General features: G+C 44.3%; 1 protein-coding gene across 2 annotated transcripts in view; it reads right to left on the bottom strand.

The window, feature by feature from the left end:
* Positions 1–805: 805 nt before the first annotated feature.
* Positions 806–27,161, bottom strand: part of bcl11aa (BCL11 transcription factor A a) — a 54,110-nt gene continuing 27,754 nt past the window's right edge. For both annotated transcript variants that reach the window (XM_076077527.1, XM_076077526.1), the window contains exon 3: positions 806–4,178. In XM_076077527.1, the coding sequence (XP_075933642.1) occupies positions 1,924–4,178 (2,255 nt within the window). In that variant the 3' untranslated portion in view covers positions 806–1,923. The remainder of the gene's footprint in view (positions 4,179–27,161) is intronic.

A 27,161-nucleotide genomic window follows, 5' to 3' on the forward strand; every position in this document is an offset into this window, starting at 1 on the left:
TTGCTTACTGATGTAACTCGCATTAAACCTTGTTTTTTACAGACCTTGCCAACAGGGTGAATATTCAGCCCATGCTAAGCACGGGGGTTCTAGGGGTAAAAAATTGACAAATGGTCAAAGGTCAAAGGTCAAGGTATATCAGGGTGGAGTTGCTGGCAACAGATTATGTGTCTCACCTCTGCTTTTAACAATGGGACTCTGGTCATTTCAACAGTGTTTCCCCTTCAGCGTAAACTTGTAAACTGGGAAAATTGAAACAGTGCACTTCATGTCCTATAAGTGAAAATCTAACTCTCAGACTCAACCCATGTGACCAACGTTGCATCACTGTGGAGAGATGTCAGTACTTGCTCTCAGGCCGTGTGACATGTGCTGTACTGTGAACAGCTTGAATGAAACTCGACGAGGGAAAGAACTCTTCTTCTGGGTTGAAAAGCAACAGCAAACAATACAAAGGTGCCCTGCATTAGCCTATGCATACTGATTCTAATCATCACATTCACTCTTTTTAAGAGCCCTGGAGGAGAGATATTATTATTGCAATTCTTTCTTTTTCTTCTGTAATTCATGGATAATAACCCTGTTTTGATTAAAAAAATGTAAAGTGGCAGAGATTGCCTCTGACCGCCTTAATATGTTGGTAGATTCCAGTTCTGTGTAGCTTTCTGTCTGTCTAGCTTGAAGTTATTTCAATGCTCTCAAATAAAGTTAGTAAAATACATTACTTTATGCATTGTTCCACACACTGACATATCGATCTACAGCACACGGCTGAGAAGGGTCATGTGTCTAACCGTGACCCTTCTCAGCCGTGTGCTGTATCCCTCAAGTCCAGGATTGTACATTACAGATTACCTTTATCTCAAGAGTACCTCCTTTCCGGAAACAAAACTACAAATAATTCAGATATACACAATACTGCTTGCACCATGCTAGCCATGAAATCCACATATTAAAGATAGCCTATTGAACATGTAATAGGTAGCTAAATGATGATCAGCGAGAATGATCTGATCTTTCATCATGAATTGTCACAGTCCATTTGAGCAGGCAGGTGCTTGATGCAAGGACCTTCCCTGGGTGGCTTCACCCTTTCAGCTCCATCTAATGTGAGCCCAAACTTATACCAGATAAGATTATGGCCAATGCAGTCTTGAGAAATCAAAGGCACTCTTTCTTATTCTACCAAATGATAGTACAAATTGAATTCTTAGCACACCCATGTCTTTTTGAAAGAATTTTGAAGGCTGTTTTTACTTTCACTTTAGTCATCAAGCTAATGCATGTTTTTTGTCTTCTTTTTTTGAACCCTGTGTGAACATGCTGTCTTTTATAAAGATCAGGATGAGTGCATTTCCAGGGTTGTATGAGGAGGGTCGAGTCACAGACTGTTCACTTTCCATGTTACAAAACAAAACTGTACATGATACGTGTTACAGAATGTATGCAGCGTGGATGTAGCTTTCTTGTCTTTTCTCTTTTTGAAGAATTAAAAAGAAAAAAACAGAACAAGAGAAAAACAGCAACACATTTACTCAACAACTAACCAACCAGGGACAAGTTATTTTCTTTTTTTCTTTTTTGATTAGCAAAAACATACTATGCATGCTGACTAATTCTTAAAAATGGAAAAGGAAAACTCAAAAAAGAAAATAGTACACAACATGTAAATTATTGCACAAGAGAAAGGCTCGAAGTTTCGCTTCAATGCAAGAGTATTGCCCCTATACAGATCATGCATTCAATGGGTAATGGAAACGGGGTGTGCTGGTGCAGAGCACATGGTCTTAAGCTTCCACCAGACTGGCAAAAGTGGAGTGTTAGGGTTGGGGCAATTCTGGGGCAATTCTACAAGGGGCTGGGCATAAACAGGGGACTGATGGCGGACATAGCTGTGGGGGAAAGGTCCCATAGTTCGGCCTTCTACTCTGACTTTATTTCGGTACTCAAAGGACGGTCACTGTGCCATTTTTTCATGTGTTTCTCCAAGGTGCTGTAGACACTGAAGGGCATCTTACAAATTTCACACTTGAACACGTCTTTGCCCACCTGACCGTGAGTCTTCATGTGGCGAGTAAGTTTGGAGCTCTGGGCACAAGCATAATTGCACAGATCACACTTGTATGGTCTCTCCCCTGTGTGGCTGCGCCGGTGTACTGTCAGGTTACTGCAGTTCTTGAACACCTTGCCACAATACTCACAAGTATCACTCCTGCGGCTTTCCTTGGAGGTGGGCCGCCCATGACCCCCAAGGTGTGGTGTGCTGCCCCCACTGCCTGTACCACTGCGGCCCGACATCCCGCCGTCTAGTTCACCTGGAGGAGTGGAAAAACGCAGACTGCCGTTCTCTGAAGAATGCTCGGACGAAGAGGCAAAGGGCGATTGTCTGGAGTCCCCAAAGTTCAGAAAGGGGTCCTTGAGTTGTCGTGAGGCGGCATAGCCAGCCAGCCACTGGGAGTAGACATTCTCTGTGTTAGGGATTGTGGGAGTGGGCAGGTCAAATTCCTTTTCCAGCTTGATACGTTTAGAGAAAGGACTGAGTGGAGTGGGGCTACCCAGAAGCAGTTTTTTAGAGAGGCCGACAGAGGCAGATTCGTTAGGGGACGCTCCCCGTCCATTGACTGTCGAGACAGAGCCCTCTGCCCCACGATCTGTTTCCAACACTGAGTCCCCATCACACATTTCACGATTGTGGTGATGGTCTTGGTTGAGGTGGTGGTGCAGGTGGTTTTCCTTGGCCATGGCATTTCGTTTGTGTGCGCTGAGGGCTTCGCTGAAGTGATGCATGCTAGCGGCTAGGCCCATCCCTTGCATCACCTCAGGTAGCGAGCGTGGAATGGAACCCTCATCAGCAACTCCTCCCCGTCGGCTTCCTATACCACCATTGTTTTCATGCTGACGTGCTGCTTCAAGGTTCAAACCAAAGTGATAGCTATTGTTCTTTCTTCTGTCTGCCCTCTCTCTGTTCTGCTCTTCTTCCTCCTCTACCTCTTCTTCCTCCTCCCCCTCCTCCTCCTCTTCTTCCTCTTCCTCTTCTTCTTCCTCCTCTTCCTCTTCCTCCTCCTCCTCCTCCCCATTCTCACGTAGCATGCGGTTATTCTCACTTTTCAGCTTGGCCACCACTGACTTAAGGGCATTGCTTGCACTGCCCAAGTGCTCGCTGGTGCCAGGCTCTGGGGAGGAGGCTGTTGAGAGACCATCTTCCGACTTGCCTGTGTTTGGCGAGGACGATTTGTGCATATGTGTCTTCATGTGGCGTTTCAGTTTACTAGCCTGTGTACAAGCATGATCACATAGGTGACATTTGTACGGCTTCTCTCCTGTGTGGCTGCGCCGATGCACTATTAGATTACTCTGGAACTTGAAGGCCTTGCCACAAAACTCACAACACTTTGATTTCAACGGGGTGGTGGAGGAGGGTGTTGCGCCTACTGAGGGGAGAGGGGTGGTAGGAGTGGTCTGAGAGCCCACAGGTGACTGCATGGAGCCTGGGAGAGGGGGTGGGGTGGCAAGATATGGAGGTTTGCTGCCCCCTGCACCTCCTCCACCTCCGCTTCTTACTCCTGTCTGGAATGGCTGGAGCAAGCGCTGCATGTGGCTAGGCCGGCTGGGGGATAGTGGGGGAGTGGACCCTGAATTGTTTCCCGCCAGCTCTCGTAGCCGCCGCGAGAAGTCCATTGTCGGAGTGGGGTCCAGGGTCAGAGGGGCATTCAGACGCAGCACCCTGTCAAAGGCACTCGGGTGGTGGGCTGCCAGCGCCAGCTCCTCTGGGCTCAGGTGGTGTGGATCCAGGTGGTTCCTTGGAGGGGGACTGAAGAGAGGTGGCGTGGGAGGGAAACGCTGAGGATGGCCCCCACCAGCAGTCCCCATGGCACCAATTCCACAGCCTATTCCAACGCTGTCCCTTCCACCTGAGACCGAGCCGGGCATGCGGAGGAGGTTGAAGGGGCTTGCATCAGGAGGCAGATGGAGGCCGGGAAGTGGAGGGTGCGAAGGGCAATCTGCGCCCCCACCCAAGGAGGAGGGTCCACCCATGCGTGGGGTGAGAGGGCTACCGTGTTCACTTTCCAGGTAGATACGGAAGCCATGGGTGTTCTGAGCATGCTGCAGCAAAAACCAGGCGCTGCCGTATGACTGCTTACATGTAGTGCAGGTATAGGTGGTCGGCTCCTCCTTACCTGATGTGAGAAGAGAAGAAAGAATCGGGTTAGGAGGAATTTTATCTGAAATATCTATAAAACAGCTATAACATTTATGTATGAATCTGCCAGATTAAGAAAAATAAAAGATTGTCAAATCCTGCAATGCTGTTAATTCAGGAGATGTTCACACAGTTGCACAACAGCACTGTGTGCAGAATGAAGTCCAGGCAGGAGAACTCTTTTCAACTTGGCTGAACCAATTTTTCATTTCAACCTTAGGCCTAACTATTACAGCTTTTAAGAGTGGTTGGCGCATGGTGTTGAGGGCTTTCCAAATACAACAGTAGCTGTTATTGAGGTCATGCCCCACATGAGTAGCATGTGAGAAGTAGTCTGTGTTTGTGTGTGTGTGTGTGTGTGTGTGTGTGTGTGTGTGTGTGTGCGTGCATTTGTTCTTCTCTCACACTGCTCTGGGACATCATTTCTCCCTTTAGACTGACTGTGAGTCCTCTATTGTCAGCAGAAGAACAAAGAAACAGGGCTATCCCGGCGGACGACCACTTCCCACTGATCTACCAAAACAGAGGCTCAGTGATAAACACACATACACTCACAAGCAGGAGAGGCAAGAAAGGAGAATCCTTTACACTTTGAAAATGAGTGCTTTCTTTCTGTATCAACAGCATACTGTATATACATGAAACAAAGATATCTGACCCACTATAAAACAACTACTATAGACGAGAGAGGTTAAGACTGGTGGTTCATTGTTTCAAGGTATAACCCAATCAGTGAATCCTCCCTCAGATATGATTTTGTATATTTGCAACCAAAAGAATGAAAATCAAATGTATGCAAGTGTATTCATGTACAATGTATTCTAGTCATAGTCTCTTATGTGTAGTGTTTATTCTCCTACCAACACAGATCACCCCACTGACAAATGCACATCACACACACTCCCCGATCGCACAGAGAGAACAGAACACCCCCGACGCCTGAGGAAAGTAAAACAGTAGGAGTGGAAATTATATTTAGGCTCCAACTGGAGAGGAAGAATAACCTCTTCAGTCAGCCTCAGAGCTTCTTCCCTCAGTGAGGCATGCAGAGTCACTTTCAGACGACGATGAGAGGAATATTTAAAACAATAATTGCCTTTGAATGGCCTCTGCAATGATGACCTGTGGTGGGACTCGCAGCGCACGTGTAATCTCATTAGGGGTCCGAATGGACAGCCATCAGTTCGTTTGAAGATTAAATGACAGACAAACCCCCCGTCGCTGCCATTCAGAGCCTTCCACTACTGAGCAAATTCATACATATTGCACACAACCAAACAAATAATACTTGAGTATATGCGGAGTATAGACATTTATGTTTCGGGTATCACCATCAACAATGCAGATGAACTAAAGAGTTAAGGGCACACAAAAGAGCTACAGACAGAGCTGGTTGAAAATGGGCAAAGTAACCCTTCAAGACCAAAGTGCTGCCACTCTGGGATTTAAAAGGCACTTTGTTCACCTTTCTATACTAAATAAACGAATTACAACACATGTGCAGGTACTTGCACATATATAGTAAAGCCTATAGCAGGTATATCAGAAGAGCTAGAATACTGACAGACAGCCCTGATACCCCAGAAATGAATGCATTGCTCCGTTAACGATTAACCAAGATTGTTTCCAAAAAATATCTTTCTGAATCAAGTTTGTGGGAAAAAAATTCTAAATCCTGATTCAAGCTGATGTGTGAAACTGTTGTCTTTCAGGTGTGGCATATTTAAACACAACCATTATAACAACAGCCAAAAGTTGCAAAAGTTGCAAAACTTATAAATTATAAATGTGCTGAAATATTATTGCACAATCTGAATAAATAAACAGGTGTCCTTTTAGGGCTCGCAATATTGATGCTAATTATCTCCGGGGGGGGTTCTTGGGTAAAAAGCTATTTTGCCATAATGTGTCATGAACAATAAATTACAAAACATCCCATTTAAGTAAGGTGGGTTGTAAAAAAACACACAAAATAGGATGAATCACTTGCTAATTACCGGAAAAACGAATATGAGAAATTAGCAGTGATACTAAAAGGATGTCATGGTTTACATGGAAGCTTTTATACATTTTAACACTGCAATTTACCTCTAATAGCCAGAAAGAGAGAGTCAAAGAGGTTGTAGTGGGATAAAAAATAGGATTTAACACAACACATCTGCAAAGGGAACATTTAGTGTATGTGCTTGTTGCCAGTGTATGTGCGTTAAAAACAGATGTCATCTCCCTCACGTTGGAGCACTTACTTCACAACATTAACACACATTTAAATTGAAAAATATACAATTTTATTTCCAAGGACTGTATTTAAGTGAGAAAGTATGGCGTTTTATCGTCAAGTAGACAATGTGTTCAAGTGCCTCTGTACAGATGGGAGTCCTGTCTGTTTTCACTGTGGAGGGAATCTTCCTCCTCCTCTTTGACCGTCCCTCCCGTTCTCGCTGTCCGTCTTTCTGCACACACATGCTTATTCCACATGACCAAGAGTTAGGAAAGGCAGCTAGATAATGGATCATTAAAATTGGCACAAATTACCACTAATTGTTGGCACCTGCATTGGATCTAACCTGTGAATATCATTAGCATTATCAGGACGAGGGAGAATTATTTTTCTCTGTAAACCACTCTCATCCTGTTGGTATCAGACAGTGTTAGACAGTATTTCGCAAAGATGATCTTTTAGGTACACATTGCTTCAACATGGGAACCATCATTTATCCAGCAAGGGGGCATTCCTTTCCTTTATTCACCAGATATAAGGTGTGGGCTCTGCTTTTCTTTCACTTTAAAAAGTAGCATTTCCAGACAGTACTTTTGAAAATGTAAAATGTCTCTCTCACTAAAGTAACAGCCTGATCTTTGCATTCATGTACACACGAATGGCATTTATTGGACGGAAATGTAGAGCGGGCGTAATGTCCAACCTGTTCTCAAAAACAGGTTGTTTTGTTTTAAGAGTTCTTTTGCCAAGAAAGGTTGAAGACCATTGATTTTACAACCGTTTGTGTGGTTGCATGGAACGGGTAAGGAGAAGCACTGAGTCAGCATACGCACAGAGCCCCGGATGTTTGCGCTACATCCCCCATTTAACCACATCTGCTTCACCCGGGAAAATACTGTCAATTGATGAGAGTAAAACTTTTGCGTAGGATGTCGACAGCACAATGAACACAGAGCGAAACATGGACCATGTTTTCAGAAGATGTGGGTAAAATATTGAGCAGAATAAGTGCGAGGCACAATAGTGTAACTCTTGAGCTAATACGCTCCTTTTTGACTCTGAGCTCAGACTTGTCTGCGCACTGATTGAAACTGTAAGGTTAATGGATTTTAGAGTAGGCGACCGCTACACTCTGTCTCTCTGTAATATACTCCCATCAGCCACTTCATTAGGCAAACTCTTCAGCACTGGGAGGTAGAAAAATGAAGTGAGGAAGCAGAGCGGAGAACGGTCGATGAAGACGGATAGTTAGCGAAAGGGAAAGAAAGAGATGAGATAAGGAGAAGTAATCCCTCTGGTTTAGATGGAGGTGACAAATACCTGCTGCAACTTTTTAAGTTTGGATACAGCAGGAATGTTAAGTAGGGAAAGAGAGGAGGAAGGAGGGGGGAGGGAGGGAGGGAGGACAGGGGTAAATAATAGCATCCGGTTCTTTACCTGGGGTAAATGTCAAAGCCATACAGCCACTAGTGAGACTCCAGAGAACACACACACGTACAGTTCCACAAATGTCCTACAACTCAATACCGGCCATGCTACAGTGACAAGCACACGCATTAAGCCCTATTAAGCCAAGGGCATTGCCTGTGGTGCGAGATGGGAGAGGGAGGCAGTAAGGCAGCTTGGCTCATGTTTCACGACACCTTTCTGTGTGTGTGCGAGTGTGTGTGTGTGAGTGTGTGTGTGTGTGTGAGGGAGGGAGGGAGGGAGGGGCAGCAACTTCCCCTAGCTCTGTCCATCCCCCTCAACAGGAAGTTTAGCGCTCTGATCCGATGGCTGTCAAATGAGTTGAAATGAAGACGTGCAAACTGACGAGACACTCTATACGTCCAGAGAAGCTTTTTCTCTTCTGGCTAAAATACACAGAAAACACACTTTTAAATGCATCAAATCGCATCAATGACCAAATGCACAGTTGGATTATTGCTGAGTGGCATAATGCCAATAAAAACTGATTTTATTTTTCCATTCTTATTACATTTTTTGCTTTGGTGAAAGATTTTCCCGACTTCATATTCTAGGCTTAATCATTTCTTACGTCAGCTGTCTTGTGCTTGTTGCTCTAACCGGTGACAAAAAGCAACTCCAATAGAAGTTTCAGAATTTATGTAACATTGAAATATATTGTGGAAATGCCTGCAGGTCATAGAAGAACATGTGTGTAAAATGAGGTGAATGTTTGATGATAAAGATGCCCTCTCTCCTCTTCACATAGTCTAAAAGAGTTCCTCTATGCTGGAAGCTGACACAAGTGACTTGAGGCACATTTTTCTTCTCTGCCTCAAAAGACATAGACTCACCACCAATAGACTGCATGATATACATTTCATCACAGGTACATCTGTGTGGGCTGCACATGTTCAACAGAAGTAAAATGTGCCATTTTGAGTTCTGTTGTTGGTTTGAACATGTCCGAACACACGACACACAGAATGTGGTATGCACAGAACTCTGTGCACGTCCGCTGCTCCAGAATGAATAAGGTGTGTTTGTGGTATATGGAACGCTTTGACAGCAGCACATGAGGTGAGCAACACATTTACATTAAAGAAATCATGGTCATTCTGTCCTCTACATTAGCTGGATTGCCACCAACATGTTCCTCTCTGACCAGCTGTAAAACAAAGATGGATGCCAGGGCTTGGCTACCAGCTGGGACAGACCTACAATTATCTAACTGGCCTTATATGGAGAACCACCATTTGTTCTCCTTTTTGTGTCTGTCCTCTCTATCACTCCCTTCCTTCTGTCTTACCATCCTCCGTCTCTGTCTCAATATTTACCATCCCTTACTTTCTTTGTACTATCAGGACCCTCTCCTCCCCACCTCCTCCATCCTCTCCCCCTCTCCTTCCACCCATCCTGGCTCTCTGGAGGTGTCCTTGGCTGGGTCCACCTCTGGGTGAGTTGATAGTAATTGAGGTAATGGAACATCGCTGAAACCGGATTAGGTACACATACTGGGAGTGAGGGACGATGTCCCTTAATACAATTTGGCATTTCTGTCTGAGCTTCAGGCTTTTGGGATCTGCTGCTTGTATTTACATCACAGTCTACCCTCGATCCCCCCGCTTCATCTTACAGGGATACCTGGACATTTCACTAGAATCTTAGCCTTCTGTTAAAGTGCACACATGTTATCATGTCTGCAGGCATAAATAATAATAATAACAATCTTTATGGTGCACATTGTCTGTACATTAACATGACCTCTCAGCGGAGAGGGAGAGAAGGAGAATATCCAGTATTTGTACGGCTAACATATGAGTCAGTTAGCAGAAGCAGTAAATAACTGATAAACAGTGATGGTACATGGACTGTACTTCTAAAGCGCTTTTCTAGTCTTCCGACCACTCAAAGCGCTTTAACACTACATGTCATCACTGTTGTAATATTATATTATATCATTAATTAGAAGGAGTTAGCAGAATGATATGGCCAATAATCTCACGATCATACCTGATAATAATCATTGTGTGATAATGAGCTATGTTTATGTCGGTTTCACCCTCGCCTTCCTTCTCCCTCTTTTATAATCCATATTTCATTTTCAGTGACACATGTGAGTATTTGCTGATCAACAGTCAGATTAACATGCATGCATTTGTACTGTAACTGATGCCCTACTTGAATAAAAAAAAGTCTTTCATGACATTTGGAGCAAACCATATCAGTGAAAATGAGTTTTAAAGGGTTCGCGCAGGACATGGACTTAATGGACTCCATTGTCCCTCCATCACCACCCACTGAAGTGCAACAGTTGTGTCTTTCTGCCCAAAAGCACTTCATCATAGCCTGGTTGTCATGTAAAAACCTTGTTACCCTAATTGTGGCTAGTTTCATGTTTTAATTTCAGAACTGCATGTTCTTGCTTGAGCTGAGGTAATTCAATGACCCGTGGGCATATATATGAAACCGTTTCAGAACCCTGTCGGTTAGACTCGAAAACACATGTTGGCCAAGTTCAGAAACAAGGCTGTTGTGAAATTTGGGATACCAACAAAAACATAAGAACATTGTTGCGTACATGAGTAGCATCCAATTCAATTTATTGTCACAAAATTCCTGTAATTGTTTTATTGCAAATGTAACCGGGCTATATTCTACCGCAACTTCCAATGCAGTCCAGAAACAAGGGATCTGCACAATCCTCCTGTCCCCCCGAATTATTCTCCCCTTTGCGCTCAAGCTTCCTTACTAACTGGACGGCTAACAATTGGAATGCAAACAGTGGAAGCTGTCCGCTCACTGAAGGGAGCGATACATGTCAGATAACAACAGGACGGCAATTGCTGAAAAAAAAGGCGATGCACTGCTTGGAAGGAATCAGCCTCTATCACTGGCTATGAGTTACGAATAGATCAAAGCAACTTCCTCAAAGGTACAAGAAGAGAATGCCAATCCTGATGCAAAGAATGGTTGTGTGATCATAAAAGGGGGTGCACAAAACTACAAAAAAAGCACCTTACAATATATGAATATGGAGTCCTGCAGTCACATGGCATTCTGAACTGTTTGTAGACGGAACATCTCTACTTCTTCACAAATTCTGCATCCCGTCGATTTTTTCCGGGCCAGGCAGGTATTTGACCTTATCTACGTGTCCGAGAAAGCATTCTTGAGTGATGTTACTCGATGGCGTTACGATGACAGTGTTGTGGCTTCAAGGCCTCAGTATGCTTCCAACAGAAGTGCTTGTCTAATAACTTTAATAGCTTCTAAAACCTGCTTTTCAACGGTAAAGTTAAGGAGGGCAGCTTTTAAAAAATGAGTGTAACCTTCTAAGGTAGACAATCCAACAAGCATGCCTATGTTATGCAGTGGCTGGATGTACAGTACGGGGCTGTGACCGTCGGCAGGGGTTGAATCTCTCTCTCAAGCTCTCATTCTTTACACAACTAATTCATCACCTTTTGTGTGTAAAATCAAGAATACTTTCAGAGACTGCCTGAAAGTGTGCGTCAATATACTCAATTGATCCAGGTTGGTTATTATCTACATCTGTCAAGCATCTATTCAACTCCCCAACATCTGAGTACATCTTACTGCCAGCCTTTCATGTATGCTTGTGTCCTGGTTATACCTTCTGTTTCAGTTTTTTCAAGTCTTATCACTCATCTTGATGAAAGATTTTTCATATGAATTACCAGTGTCAGGGATACACTCTCACTTCAGCTTGTGGAACAGCATTACATGCTTTCTTGTCATCAACTCATCATCCGTTACGTTGCGACTTAAATGAAAGGTTCTTTATTTCCATATGTCAGAGTATTCCAGCTAGCATGGTTGGGGTTATTATAAGCGGGATAAGGGCTTATCTAGGTTTCTACAACTAAGCAGATCTTCAAAAAATAATCAGGGTATCAAAAAATCTTGATCCAAACCAGGATAGTAGCATACATGCAGTAAACATGCTGACTGGAAACCACAATGCCCTAATGTCATGACGTGCTCAATACAACCACTGGAGTTTGAGCTATCCTATAAAGTTCTGCAAAGTACTTTGGAAACTTGAAAAAACATCTCAAGGTACAATCACTTATAATCCACTTTAAAGTTGTCAGATTCATGGATATTCAATATCAAGGTGGAAAGCCATGAATACTGGTACCGGTTAAAAACCATATGAGCTGAGCTCCAAACAACTTTTGCAAAAAAAAGCCTCCAGGCCTGACAGTAATGATCTGGTATTTTTATGGAAGGACGAACTATGAAGGCATTTGAATTACCAAAAACAACAATGGATTATTGAGTCTGTCTGATTACATGCTGTGTGTGCATGAGTGTGCGCGAGAACGTGTGCGTATCTATGTGTCGTCCTGCTGAACAGCCACTCTAGGCTGATGAGCAAAATATATCAATACTGTCCCTGTGTGTGTGTGTGTGTGTGTGTGTGTGTGTGTGTGTGTGTGTGTGTGTGTGTGTTGCAGGGATATATCAATACCTTCTGTCTCTGTGTTTGAAACCCCTGCTGGGCTACAGACTGTGCTATCTGCAACTCTCTCACTAGTAATCTACTTGTGACTTGTGTCCCTGGCTGTGTCATTAGAACAGACTTCACGAGATGCATGTGTGTGTGTTTGTGTGTGTGTGTGTGTGTGTGTGTGTGTATGTGTATGCTTGTCCGTGTCCGTGTCCATTCATCCACCCATTATAGCTGCCATGTGACAAAGTTTCCTTTATTTCTTTGTTTCACACACACACAAACATACTTCCTCACTCACTCGCACACACACTAATGTATCTCGTAAAGTACGTTCTAATGACACAGCCAGGGCCCTTAAACTGAGTTTATGAATGTAATTAAATGGACCGGCCTATTGTAGAAGCATCCGAGCGCACTGTAGCAATGATCCAGTGTGTGTGTGTCCATTTGGAAGGCCAGTACTTACCATGATAGGGACAGCCTTCACTTCACCCAAAACCACCATGGGGAAATTACAGAGCATCCAAATTACAACACTTATGCAAGCGGAGAGAGAGAGAGAGAGAGAGAGAGAGAGAGAGAGAGAGACAGACAGAGAGAGAGACAGAGAGAGAGAGAGAGAGACAGAGAGAGAGAGACAGAGAGAGAGAGAGAGAGACAGAGAGAGAGACAGAGAGAGAGAGAGAGAGACAGAGAGAGAGAGACAGAGAGAGAGAGAGAGAGAGAGACAGAGAGAGAGACAGAGACAGAGAGAGAGACAGAGAGAGAGAGAGAGAGAGAGAGACAGAGAGAGAGAGAGAGAGAGAGAGAGAGAGAGAGACAGAGAGAGAGAGAGAGAGAGAGACAGAGAGAGAGAGAGAGACAGAGAGAGAGAGAGACAGAGAGAGAGAGAGAGACAGAGAGACAGAGAGAGAGAGAGAGAGAGAGAGACAGAGAGAGAGAGAGACAGAGAGAGAGAGAGACAGAGAGAGAGAGAGAGAGAGACAGAGAGAGAGAGAGACAGAGAGAGAGAGAGAGACAGAGAGACAGAGAGACAGAGAGAGAGAGAATGGGTCCAAACACACACACACATACACACACAATCCTGACTGACTCAGCTTGTGGACTTCCACTCGAGACCGAGAACACAGAAAACCGAGAACACAGAAACATTCTTTCAACTCTGACTCTGGATCAGATTGTTTGGTCCCTTCAGGTTGCTTCTGACGTTGCTGTCGCAGGAGGATTCATGCAGCCATTTGATAGATTATATTCTTTATCAAACTCATTTGACATTTCCTTTGCTTGCCTTCCACTTGATAACTTCATTTACGTGTTCATTTCATGACATTAAATTCATTTGATTCATTTCAATGAGTCCACTTTGTTGATTACACTTTGTTGATGCAGCAGAGTTCTGGCAAAAACAAAAAAGAAAGAGCTGCATAACTTTTTCTGTGAAGTCTCCCAACATCACGTGGTCATGCACTGTGTGCACACATGCAATTCATATATACGCTATATCACTCAAATCGACCTTCCTGCAACATCTTGTCAGTGCTGAAGCGACACCCACCGATGCCCAGTTGGTTTTCAGTCCGTCTAATTATTTTAGGTTCTTGTCCAGTTAGCATTGGAGGTAGTTAGCATTGGAGGTAGTTAGCATTGGAGGTATCCAGTGCGTGAACGAACACATTAACACTGGACCCTCGAGCGGAACTGAGTGCGCCAAATCATCAGTGTCACTGGTCAAATCTGAAGCTTTAAGCATCGTTGCTCTCCACAGTGGAGACTGAAAGTGTCAGGTTAACTGTGATATACAGTATTTTACTCCCTGCTTTAAAAGAATGAAAAAAAACATAAACCATCATGATGCAATGACCCTGTTTCACAACAGAGAGCTTCAAGCCAGACTACAACTCTTCGTACTGAAATCAAGGAATCAATTGAATCAGCAAAGTGATTTTCATTTGTCAGTGTTAGTGTCATCTAACGTTAATGTAATACGTATGTAGCCATTTAGTATTTCATCAACGATGATGACTCCACCGCACAGCTACACTGTTACCGTAGTTCTGTTGTGATGTTCCGTTATCATTTTAACATCAACCAAGATTTGAACAAATCTTTACCAAGTAGTTCTGTTGCCTAAACCTAAACAATCATTTCACAATGTTAATTACCTGGCATAGTGTGTTTCTGCATGCGTGATAACAGGCTGATATGAAACTTATTTTTGGTTCAGTAATGTGCAGTCTGTGGTTTGCAGAAATGTACAATTACAACTTTGTTTTATGAAAATTGGGTTAAGATTTCAATGAGATACTTGAAGTGATTTGTTGATCATCTGAGTTTTGGTGCTCATCAAAGCTTCAGGAATCAAATTAAATGATATGTAGAATAATTCAAAATGTGTAGTCATGAAGATAGAAAAAAAGTTAAGTGTGAGTTACCAAATTTGACAAATTAGAGACTTTTTATTACCAAAAATATATTCTATATGTCTCCTGGGAGCACACACACACACACACACTTGTGTCTCACAGGCCTGATGAAACAAGAGCACACGCTGAGATGAAGCAGATTTTCCTCGGTGGTCACTGAAGAAATACACACACACGCACAAACACCGCACACACATTTATACACAAAGCCAGTCTGGTATTGAATGATCTGTAGGGACCTGCAACAGCTGCCAAGCAGGACAATTCAGTCATGTGTGTGTGTGTGTGTGTGTGTGTGTGTGTGTGTGTGTGTGTGTGTGTGTCTGAGAGCCTTGCAGTGACCACAGTGGGAGATCACTCTGAGCCGAGCAAACACCTCAGCTGGCCGGCGGCCCACACACACACACACACACACACACACACACACACACACACACACACACACACACACACACACACACACACACACACACACAGCTCTTAGCTTCCTCTTAATCTAACCCCTCCTCCGCCCAGTTGGTTTGATCCTACCATCTGTCCATCAACATTGCATACAGGTGGCTGTCCTCTCCTCTCTCTCTCTCTCTCTCTCTCTCTCTCTCTCTCTCTCTCTCTCTCTCTCTCTCTCTCTCTCTCTCTCCTTTCTATTGGTCCATCCCTATTTTTCACATTCCATCTTTTTTCCCTAGACCTCCATTTCATTCGCTGCCTCTTGTCCTCCTATGACTCGGCATTGAGACAGAAAGAAAGGAGAAGGAGACGAGAGGGGAAATCGTGAAAAGAAGACGACCACAATGAGAGAAGATGAATCACCAAAAATACAAACAGCCACACACACACACACACCCACACGCCCTAAACGCCCAAGCGCACACACACACACACCCCCACGCCCTAAATGCCGAAACGCACACACACACACACACGCCCTAAACGCCCAAGCGCACACACACACACACACACACACACACACACACACACACACACATTTACAGCAACATGTGGCCGAGTTGCGACTTGCCCCGAAGAAGCAAACGCTGCTGCCAAAAACCCTTTTGCCTCGTCTACTCTTTCACTCCCTCCCACTTTGCCTCCTTGTTTTCCTCCCTCTATTCCTCCATCCACACCCCCACTCTTTGAATTCTTCCATCTTCCCCTCCCAGGTGGGAAGCACTCAGCGCTGTCTCTTTAATTGTATTCATCAGACAAGGCCAATCGATAGAGGACATATTTAATACAAATTTATGACTATTAGCCATCAGCGATAAAAAGCCTCTTTTTTCATAGATAGCTCTTGCTTGCGGTGAAAGAGAGAAAGAGAGGAGGAGGAGGAGGAGGAAAGAGAGGAAATACAAGCCATCCTGCTTTTAACACAAACAGCCTCCCACAGTCTCGCTGTCCGACCTTGGAGAGATATCGTCTAAGCAGGAAAAAGATGAGAATTCAAGAAGTCTTCAACTTCAAGTGGGTCTCGGGTGTATTTGGGAGTTTTTTTCATGCGTTTGATTTTAGCGCACAGTTCACAAGAGGATCTCAGGATGGACTCCAGCACAGCGGCACATTATTTGGCAGCGATAATAAATGATTACATAGAACGGTTATATTTGATAGATAAACTGCTTGTGGACTGGTGAAGATGATATTAAGATAGCAACATGATACATGATACATCTAATAAAATTGTAGCGACTTCAGGAAACAAATGAAAACGTTGCTGAGTGGCTGAGCTTTTTCTTTTTCTTGTACAATACGCTGCCAAAAAGATTCTCTTAGATCCAAAATACACGAAACAAATCTTCTTAAATGAAAATGGTCATCGTATTACAGTGTGCACAAAATCATAATCAGGATAATCACAGCAACTCAAACATTGCGATCACAAATGAATAAATGGAAATATTATAAACTCGTAAGAATACCAATACCGTTCTAATGTTACTACACAATTCAAACCTTTCTGAATTAATTCATGGCTTCTGTAATAATTATAATATGTATTTCTAGATGTTTCCACAAATTATTTTCCTGCTAAAAGGAAAAGAAACTAAATATTAAACGTCAAAGCGCCCTGATCCGTTCCCCGTTATGTACCGTACGGAGACGTGTGCAATGAGATAAAGCTGGAAGACAAACCCCAGCGCTGCTTCACAGCCTTGTCTACTTAACAAACACAGGCTTGATTCATTAGAGCTGCAGTCACTACACCCTGAGAGCGCTATCGATCCCCCAGACGTTTTCTCACAGGCCGGGGGGGGAAAGAACTAAAAGCAGAGAGAAAAGAGAGAGAGCTGGAGGAACAGAATAAATGGAGGACGGGGAGAAAGAAAAAAGAGAAAGCCAGAGAGACAGGCTGAATATACGGCTCTGTTAATATGAAGCGAGCAGTAGTTTACCTGCCTCTTAAAATTCATTCTAGTGAGGCGACGGCTGCCGGAGACGCTGCTCCCTGCCAAAGGAAATCTATTCGCCCTCCAAGAGAAACAAGGTGTGCATGAGCTGGAACCCAAGTCAGACGATGAAGAGACTCTTTGGTTTGCATGAAACCACCGGTTAGTATGTTGAGGAGTTTGACTCAGTGTGAGATGGATTCCACCACGTTATCCCTGCACTGGTTTTATGCATTTGTACAGCTGATTGCACCAACTTTATGGAGTGATATAATATTAAATCACTAGAAAAATTGCCAAATTCTATATTAAGAGAACTATTAATAATCACTAAATACAGTATCTATTTTTTAAATCCTCCAAATATGAAAAGTGTAACAAGTCCCAGTCGTCAGTGTCTGTCCCTTGTGGTTGTGAAGAAATGGTTTCAGCAAGCTTGTGACTGGTCAACGTCTGCCTGTATGAGCATGGACGATGTTTTCTGAATGATAAAGGACTTGTGATGCATGTGAAAGCCACTTGTGTGTGTGTGTGTGAAGTGGTATTCATTTCTGCATACACTAACACACACACACACATACACACAAACTCACACTGACATATGCTGAGGGCCTGCAGCAGAGGACAAAAAGGCCAGTAAATAATTGAGAAGTGATAAAAGCAACAAAGGTGTGTGTGTGTGTGTGTGTGTGTGTGAGTGTGTGTGTGTGTGTGTGTGTGTGTGTGCATGCGGCCCTTTTTTTTCAATTTATGCCATACATTTACTTCTATACAACTCTTAATCATTTAGTGAAGCTGGGTATCATTTAAAAAGGCTCGATACCTCGAGTACCAATACTCTTAAAGTGATACCAAGAGTAATAGAGTACTTCATTCCATGTTATTAATAAAATGCCGCCACATTCATTTCCATCACACGCTACAGGCGTGTAGTACAGCCCTACTTTCCAATGTTTTGGTGGCATCTCAGCACGCTGAACTGCCAACTCCATCAAACACACCACGCTGGACTTCACCCCACCACAGACTGTGCGGGTTGTAGCGGCCAATCACACCTCTTGCTTTAAATTAAGCGATTAGCTGCGAGCAAAACCATACAAATAGTCATTTACTTTCTAGATCTGGTTACAAAAAAGTATGGAATGCATGTATTTGTTTGACTGGAGATGTTTCCATGCTACCTGGTACTGGGTACTTTCATCTGTTACCTGTAAGGGATCCCAGCCCACATCTATATAGACGTCCAAGCATCTACATACATGTGACAAGCAGAGTGAGTATTTTTTGTGAGTGTATGTCTTAATGTGTGTGTGTGTGTGCATGTGTGTGTGTGTGTGTGTGTGAGCCCAGAGATGCTCCATTAGTGACTGGGCCTGGCATTCCCATCAGGCCCAGTATGGCCTAAGTGCTGCCAACCACCCCACCCCCTGCTCCAAACAACCCTTATCCCACCTGGGTTGGCCTAGTAGCGCCACTCAGCTGGTTCCAAAACACCACACACACACTCATAAAGCACACACACACGCACTCATGGTCCACTAATGACCAAAACCCAAACAGCTCCAAAACAACTCTGAAAAGCTATTAAGAGAGGGCATTTTGATGGGGAAGTGATTTTTTATATGCCATTAAAAGCCATGGATGAAATGGGCGTTCGCGTAAATACAGCCACAGGTCGGAAGGGGAAGGCCAAGCAAGGATAATTGAGAAACAATACCCCCCCCCCGAGATGAAGGTAGAGGAGTGTCCACATGTCACATGTTGCTCTCTGTTAAAGTGTAGAGTAAGTAACGCGAAAAGGACTTTCTGTACTTTTAGTGCTCTTGAGACATTCTTTCCATTTTCTGTGTCAAAAGTTGGTGAACACATGACATGTGACAGGTGATATCCAGTGACTTTGAAGACTAATTTACTAATTTGTTTTTTTACAGTCAATCCAGATCTTTAAGTCTTTTAATACGTTATAGCCTAACTGCAGTAGGATTCACATTACTGCACCCTGATGGCCTGGGGGCTCAACACATTCTCACACCAATGCGTCAAATAACGCAGCTCGATCAGCGGCAATAAGCTTCAGACTATGATGCTCTGCATGCCCCTCTAGCATCAGCTTTGCACCTCTCAGTGACGGGTTAGGGTTAAGATCCGTCTTCACAGGAAGCTAGGTTTGGACAACATAACCACTTAGTTAGGTTTAGGAAAACAGCATGGTTGACATTAACTTGACTGACTAACAGCACACTAGCTAGCCTCAGAATGTTGACTTCGCTTTGAGTTTAGCTCGGGACACAAACAGCAGTCTCCTGGACGAGTGTCCTGTGTTTGTTTGGCCCATCCACGTCCCCGACCACAAGCCCTGTGTGGACTAGCTCTCTCTTTATACCACTCCAGTTGTTCTGCCCATAAAACTGCGGGTGAGTGCATTGCATGTATATGATTAAATGTGCATCGCTGTCAGACGCCGAGGAGAACTGACCAAGCTGCAATGTTCAAGGTGTTGGGAGTGAGAATGGGTTCTGGAGGTCGGCTCGTATTATGCTTTCAGAAACACTCAAATGCTTTGTGATTAACATTATAAAATGATTGGTTTGGTTTATGCAACAAAACTACTCAATACAGGTTAGAAAGAAGATCATGGCATATGTTGATATTATAACAGAAGAATGTTACAGAAGAACATTACAGAGGAATGTTACGGAACATCTTTACAGAACAACTTTACCATACAATGTTACGGAACAACGGAACGGAACAACGGAACTGAACAATGTTACAGAACAATGTTACGGAACAACATACGACTGACCATAGTAAAACAATGTTATGTAACGTTACGTAACAAGTGTAACATTGTCATTACGTACATAATGTCAACATTTCCTGTTTGTTTCACATGGGAAACAAACAGAGGTCTCCTGTGTGTAAGCCCTGTGTTTGTTCTACAGAAAGAGTTCAACTACATGCTCACTCAAAGAAATGTAGTCAATTTGTGCAAGGCGTGTCTTCAGGTGGGACTTAAACCACTGCATGGGAGAGTACAGTACAATGGCTGGCGTTGTAATTATTACTGGGGTCGAGAGTGAAAAATCCAAACATGTTTGCTCCGGATAGGATTAAAGTCACTGACCAACACACATTCAATTCAACTCAAACCACCTCCACTAATCCCATCCCAATGTGGCTCATGTCCACACAGACCTGCACGGGACACTTTGAGTCATTATGAGCATATTTCTGACATACTCTCTCGTGAAACGTTGGTGTCTTTCATGTCTTGGACAATCCAAAACTCATTTTGGATTGTCAGCACTTTCACACTTTCCTCAGTACATTAAGCTCCGCTCTCTTTTAAACCCTGAAGATTTAGAGCCAAATACGCACTGAGGCAACTTTTCCTAAAAGGAGATGGTGGGCTTGGCATTCCTGTTTATTGCCAGTCCTCAAACTAGTCTTTCCTTACCTTTGCCCCCTCTTCTCTGTTGTATTGGTTTTGCCTCTTTGTCTCCCTCAGAGCAGAAGAGGGTGAGAGAAAGACATATACATCACTCATCATGGAGTAAATACACCTACACATACACACACACACTCCTGACTCAACCTTATCTAGCATTAGCAGCAAATCATTCGGCACTTCAGCGGTATTTCTAAGCCCTCGTGATAAAACAAGAGTGAAAGAGCACGAGTAACAAAGAGGAAACATTCAGGCGGCCTCGGGGCCCGAAACACACACACACACACACACACTCCTCACATTTAGGGTGTCTTTCTCCTCCTCATTAGCTCTAAACAACCCAGAAGGCCACCATATTCAGAACAGCTGTTAAGCAATCTTTTAATAAAATGCTTCCTGATGAGAAGGTCACTCGGTCTATTAAGGAGAAACTGTCAGTGTTTGTTGGTCTAAATCCTGCAGAACAGGGGGTTGGCCACACAGGGAGAAATGATCTTGTAGCCAACAAGTTGGTACATGAAAGGGCATTAGTCTGTACAGCATCACAATGAGATTAGCTTTGTGTCTGTTCGTTGCATATCCAACATTTTCTAACTACGCAGATGCCGATGGGTGGAGAACATGGAGAACTTTAAAAAGCTTTTGAGAATGTCTTTTTCTCCACGTCAACGATTCTGCGTCAGCTCATGTCTGTGCGACAATCCTTCACATCCTCTCTCGCCTCACAGGTTTGAATTAATGGTAGTTATACCTGGACCGTGCCTGCTCCCGTCACCGACACCCACTGCTATTATTATAGTCACATTTATGTTACAATTACTGCTGTTATTATCAGTCGTACTGTCATATCCACTGTAGCTGTTATTATTAGGAGTCATCATTTTTTCATAATTATTCTGCTATTATTGGTGCTACACTCCTATTACCAAGCTAAGATGTATCATATATATCCATATAGTATATATGGATCGACTGTGTTGTAGTTCTATTATGTTGTTCATTCTGTACACACGACATCTATTGTACCTCTGTCCATCCTGTGATAGGACCCCTCCTCCTGTGATAGGACCACTCCCCCAGTGAGAGGACCCCTCCTCCAGTGAGAGGACCCCTCCCCCAGTGAGAGGACCCCTCCTCCTGTGATAGGACCACTCCCCCAGTGAGAGGACCCCTCCTCCTGTGAGAGGACCCCTCCCCCAGTGAGAGGACCCCTCCTCCAGTGAGAGGACCCCTCCTCCTGTGATAGGACCCCTCCCCCAGTGAGAGGACCCCTCCTCCAGTGAGAGGACCCCTCCCCCAGTGAGAGGACCCCTCCTCCTGTGATAGGACCCCTCCCCCAGTGAGAGGACCCCTCCTCCTGTGAGAGGACCCCTCCTCCAGTGAGAGGACCCCTCCCCCAGTGATAGGACCCCTCCTCCAGGGAGAGGACCCCTCCTCCAGTGAGAGTCCAGTGAGAGGACCCCTCCTCCAGTGGGAGGACCCCTCCTCCAGTGAGAGGACCCCTCCTCCAGTGGGAGGACCCCTCCTCCAGTGAGAGTCCAGTGATAGGACCCCTCCTCCAGTGAGAGGACCCCTCCTCCAGTGGGAGGACCCCTCCTCCAGTGAGAGGACCCCTCCTCCAGTGAGAGGACCCCTCCTCTAGTGATAGGACCCCTCCTCCAGTGAGAGGACCCCTCCTCCTCCAGTGGGAGGATCCCTCCTCCAGTGATAGGACCCCACCTCCAGTGAGAGGACCCCTCCTCCAGTGGGAGGACCCCTCCTCCAGTGAGAGGACCCCTTCCCCAGTGATAGGACCCCTCCTCCAGGGAGAGGACCCCTTCCCCAGTGAGAGGACCCCTCCTCCAGTGGGAGGACCCCTCCTCCAGGGAGAGGACCCCTCCTCCAGTGATAGGACCCCTCCTCCAGTGAGAGTCCAGTGATAGGACCCCTCCTCCAGTGGGAGGACCCCTCCTCCAGTGATAGGACCCCTCCTCCAGTGAGAGGACCCCTCCTCCAGTGGGAGGACCCCTCCTCAAGTGAGAGGACCCCTCCTCCAGTGAGAGGACCCCTCCTCAAGTGAGAGGACCCCTCCTCCAGTGGGAGGACCCCTCCTCCAGTGATAGGACCCCTCCTCCAGTGAGAGTCCAGTGATAGGACCCCTCCTCCAGTGGGAGGACCCCTCCTCCAGTGATAGGACCCCTCCTCCAGTGAGAGTCCAGTGATAGGACCCCTCCTCCAGTGGGAGGACCCCTCCTCCAGTGGGAGGACCCCTCCTCAAGTGAGAGGACCCCTCCTCCAGTGATAGGAGAGATTTTTGCATCCTATCACAATAACTTAATGTTGTCTTTTATTAATCATAAACACAATCTTTCCCAAACCTGAACCTATCACATTCTCCACGGAGAGTAAATAGATTGTCATAAAACACTGTCACGCTGTTGAATTGTCCAACATCAAAGCTCTTTTTCTGAACCTTATTGGTGAAGTGATGAAAGCATTGACTCGCCTCCTCTGTGTCACAGGAACACCATCAGCTATGCAAGCTTTATAATGAAAGGACCACTTCACCCACATGAATAAAACCCCCAAACATGTTTCATTGCATTTAAAAAAGATGTTTACAGTATCATCTCTTTCCAGAATCAGTATTCCTCTAGTCACTTCTCACAGCAGACATCTTTGACTGGTTATAGCAGGTGTTACTGACAACATTAACAATGGCTCTGTTCCATTAAGTGTCCCAGTGAGCCATTTAGCCAGCGTGTTCAACCCCAGGACCCTGAAACTGGCTCACATAAGTGGTATGCATTCTTTATCAGCGTGATTAATTACACCTGTGCTTTTCCTCTTATGACATGTCAAAATGTCTGCTGTGGAAACACAGATCCATTACTCTGGATAATCCACAGACCTCACTGTGACCTCTTCTCATTTCAACTACCAGAGAAATACACTAGCCATGGAAAACCTTTCACAGTGAGGTATTTTGGATCACTGTTTATGGAAGCAAGTGTTTTTGTAGTTTTGTCTGTAAATATCATTTTTTGATAAACAAACATTACAGCAACTTTCACCTCTATCGTAATGGGATGGATTCAAAACCTTGATGAAACCAAAACTGTCTTCACGCAGCACTCAGAATCCAGCTCCATTCCATTTAAAACACTTATTCAATGTCTTTATGTCTCCTATTCCCAGACCTGCTACCTGTAAACTATGCTCCCCCATCTCCTCCTGTCTCTCTCTCTGGCTAAGTCCCCCGCCCTCTCTATCCCTGTCTCCCATTCCTTGCAGCTGAGTCCTGTAAATCAAGTTGAAACAGCTCTGCATATGTGTGTGTCTATACTGTGTGTTACCTACTAACCGCTGCCAAAACATGTGTCCCAACCGCCCCCTTACCTCCCTATATGTCTGCCTATAGGAGGAGGAAGAGCCAGAGGGGACGAAGGCATGCAGGAGTGTGTGTGTGTGTAGGTGTGTGTGTGTGTGTGTAGGCGTGTGTGTGTAGGTGTGTGTGTGTGGAGGTGTGTGTGTGTGTGTGTGTAGGCGTGTGAGTGTGTGCGTGTGTGTGTAGGTATGTGTGTGTGTAGGTGTGTGTGTGTGTGTAGGTGTAGGTGTGCGTGTGTGCGTGTGTAGGTGTGTGTGTGTGTGTGTAGGCGTGTGTGTGTAGGTGTGTGTGTGTGGAGGTGTGTGTGTGTGTGTAAGTGTAGGTGTGCGTGTGTAGGCGTGTGAGTGTGTGCGTGTGTGTGTAAGTGTGTGTGTGTGGAGGTGTGTGTGTGTGAGTGTGTGTGTGTGTGGGATTAAGTTTGGTGCTATCTGTCAGGGTCATACGGGTTGAAGGAACATATCCTGGACGCTTATCTCAAGTAGGACGGGGAGAAGAACTAGCCACATTGAGACTCCTGTCTGTACTGAACAAAGAAAGAAAGAAAGAACGAAATTCTAATTGATTTTTATATTAATAATAAAGGTGCTCAATAGGAAATTCGGAGCGTTTCTCCTGCTTCGACACGGCTCTCTGCATGGCATTGACGTGGCAGCTAACGGCTCTAACGGGGCTCACGGTGCGAATAACAGCTAAAGTCCCGGCAGAGCTAACAGTGTCAACCTAAGGGGAAGCTGCAGGGTTACTACTACACTTCCATGAACGTCAATGTTGGTCCGGGTGGTGGTGGTGCGGAGTGGCGGCCATGGGCTAGCCAGTGGGGCAAGCTCACGTGCACTAACGTGCACTAAAAGGCACGCGGGGCCGGCCCGGCTATGTCAACAAAACGCAGAAAAGCACTGATAACAACACACACAGAGGGAGAGAGACTTCATTCTATGCTCAGGTAGACGTTGGTCCTCTCTATCTTTACATAGATGATAGTTGTTTGCTGCTATATGAATGCTGGGAAAATATTAATATTAAGGCTACAAATATAATGATAAAAGTGTCTAGCTTGTACTACTATGGACTAATGCCATTCATAAATCTTTCTATACAACATATGAGACTATACAAAGACCCCCTTTGGTCATAGCGTAGAATCTATTACAGGCCAATTAATAACATTCCCACTGGTCATATTTTATATCTCATACAGTCAGTAGTCTCAAGGACGTCAGTCCCAGTTACTCGTGTCACTCACACCAGGTTTACTCTTCTGAGAAAGCAAAAGGCCGATGTGATGATGTGCTTCCAGCTCTTGTGCGAAAACATAAAAGGCCCTCCTAGATTAGAGAAATTCTTAGTCGACTAACAATTAGTCGACTGGCATTCATGAAATGTTGTTGACTAATCGTTAGTTGACTATGAATTTCTTTGGGCGAGGAGGGCCTTTCTTTCATTCTTACGATTTTATCGATTAGTTGATTCAATAGACTTTAAATCTTTATCTGCTCATTAGTTTCTTTGGAATAAGTCATTCAGCATAAAAAAGGGATAATAAATGATGAATTGACTAAAAATAAGTCGACTAAGACCAAAAACGACCCATTAGTCGACTAATTGAATAAGAGAAAATATTTGATGTTAAATAAGAAAGTAATTTTGAACCCATGACTTGTGTTGCTGACATGATGTAGAGACAGCGTGCGAGAGAAGGAGCATGTGTGTGAGGGGAGAAGGTGTGTAAAGAATGGCATATTTAGGCTGGCACACAGCAGACAGGCTCTTCACATATCGCCCTCTCGTCTCCATGCGAGTCTGTATGTTGCTCTCTTTCTCTCTGACGTTCTCTCCTAAACTGTCGCTCTCTGCCCGGCTGATAGAGGCTCATCATGTTTTACCTCCCACCGTCTACTCTCGTTCTTCCTCTTCTTTCTATTAAAAGTGCCTCAAGGTTTCAACAAGGCAGCAGCACATCTTTACTCACCAAAGCCTCCTGCCGGCCATCACAGCTCTGCAAATGGCAGTTTCTGGCCTTAAAATGGCTTTTATTTCAATAAGCAAATGGTGTAACGTCATGAGTTGAAGGCAGCAACAAAGAGAATCTTTCTCACAGTCTGCGGGTATATTTAGACTCAACGAGCAACACAAACCGCCATGACTCACACAGATAGAAGAGATTACAGACAACACAGGCTCAAACACGGATACGCTCGTTACACAAATCAGACTAAAATCACTCCCATCACAGACGGACAAGTTTCACCTCAACAGCCGTTCACATTTCTCACTACCTGTTTTTGCGAGGCCTGCAGCCAGCTGTATGTGTCAATGTACAAGAAGTGTGAAAGAGGAACTGACCAGTGTTGGGGATACACTCGGGGCAGGTGTTTGCAGTGAACCCTGTCACTGGTCTTAGCTTGATCAATTTAAGTCACACAGTGTTAATGGGAATTCATATTGTCCTGAAGAAGATACAGCTTTCATTTGAGTATGAAAAGTTCCCAAATTTCCTCAAATTCATTCTGTTGGCAAGTTATCATAAGGAATTGTATAGACTCAGAAAGTGGAGAGGTGATGTATTGCTTACTGTATATACACTGTTATACATAGCACATACTGTACACTGCATATTATTTATGTTAACACGGTACAATAGAAAAAGAAGTTCGCTGGATGTGCTCTTAATGCTTCAGAAACAATCATATCGGATTCTCTTTATTTGAGCTAGAGCCCAATATATTGGCTGATATTATTTTTATAAACATAAATTACATAATATAATGTAACATTTTTGTTAAGGAGCCTTTAAATTTAGTTATTGAAGAATTGTGACCAAAAAATGTTGGATACAAGACATCTCAAATCATATAACACTACTGGCAAGTATAGCAGCACGTTTTTTAAAGTTGCACTCCAGTGGTTTAGTACGTCATAAAGTTGCGGCACTTGCAAGAGAAAAATAAGAAAATATAGTTTTGGCCGAGGAACAGGAAGTTACTTACTTTTTGGTGCTATCAACTGCATCTCACAGTCACAGCTGAAATGCTTAATTTTCCGGGATAACTGAGCAAACCACATCCTGCTGATGAGGACCATGAAATGCAGTTGAAAGCCCCAAAGAATCTCGAGTTAACGTTATTTTTTTCATGAACTTTCTCTACTAAAAAGTTGAGAGAAGAAAATGAATCACATAGATATTT

Source organism: Anarhichas minor, unplaced genomic scaffold (genome assembly GCF_050575085.1).
Source record: "Anarhichas minor isolate MPS153535 unplaced genomic scaffold, ASM5057508v1 ptg000060l, whole genome shotgun sequence".
Lineage (NCBI taxonomy): Eukaryota > Metazoa > Chordata > Actinopteri > Perciformes > Anarhichadidae > Anarhichas > Anarhichas minor.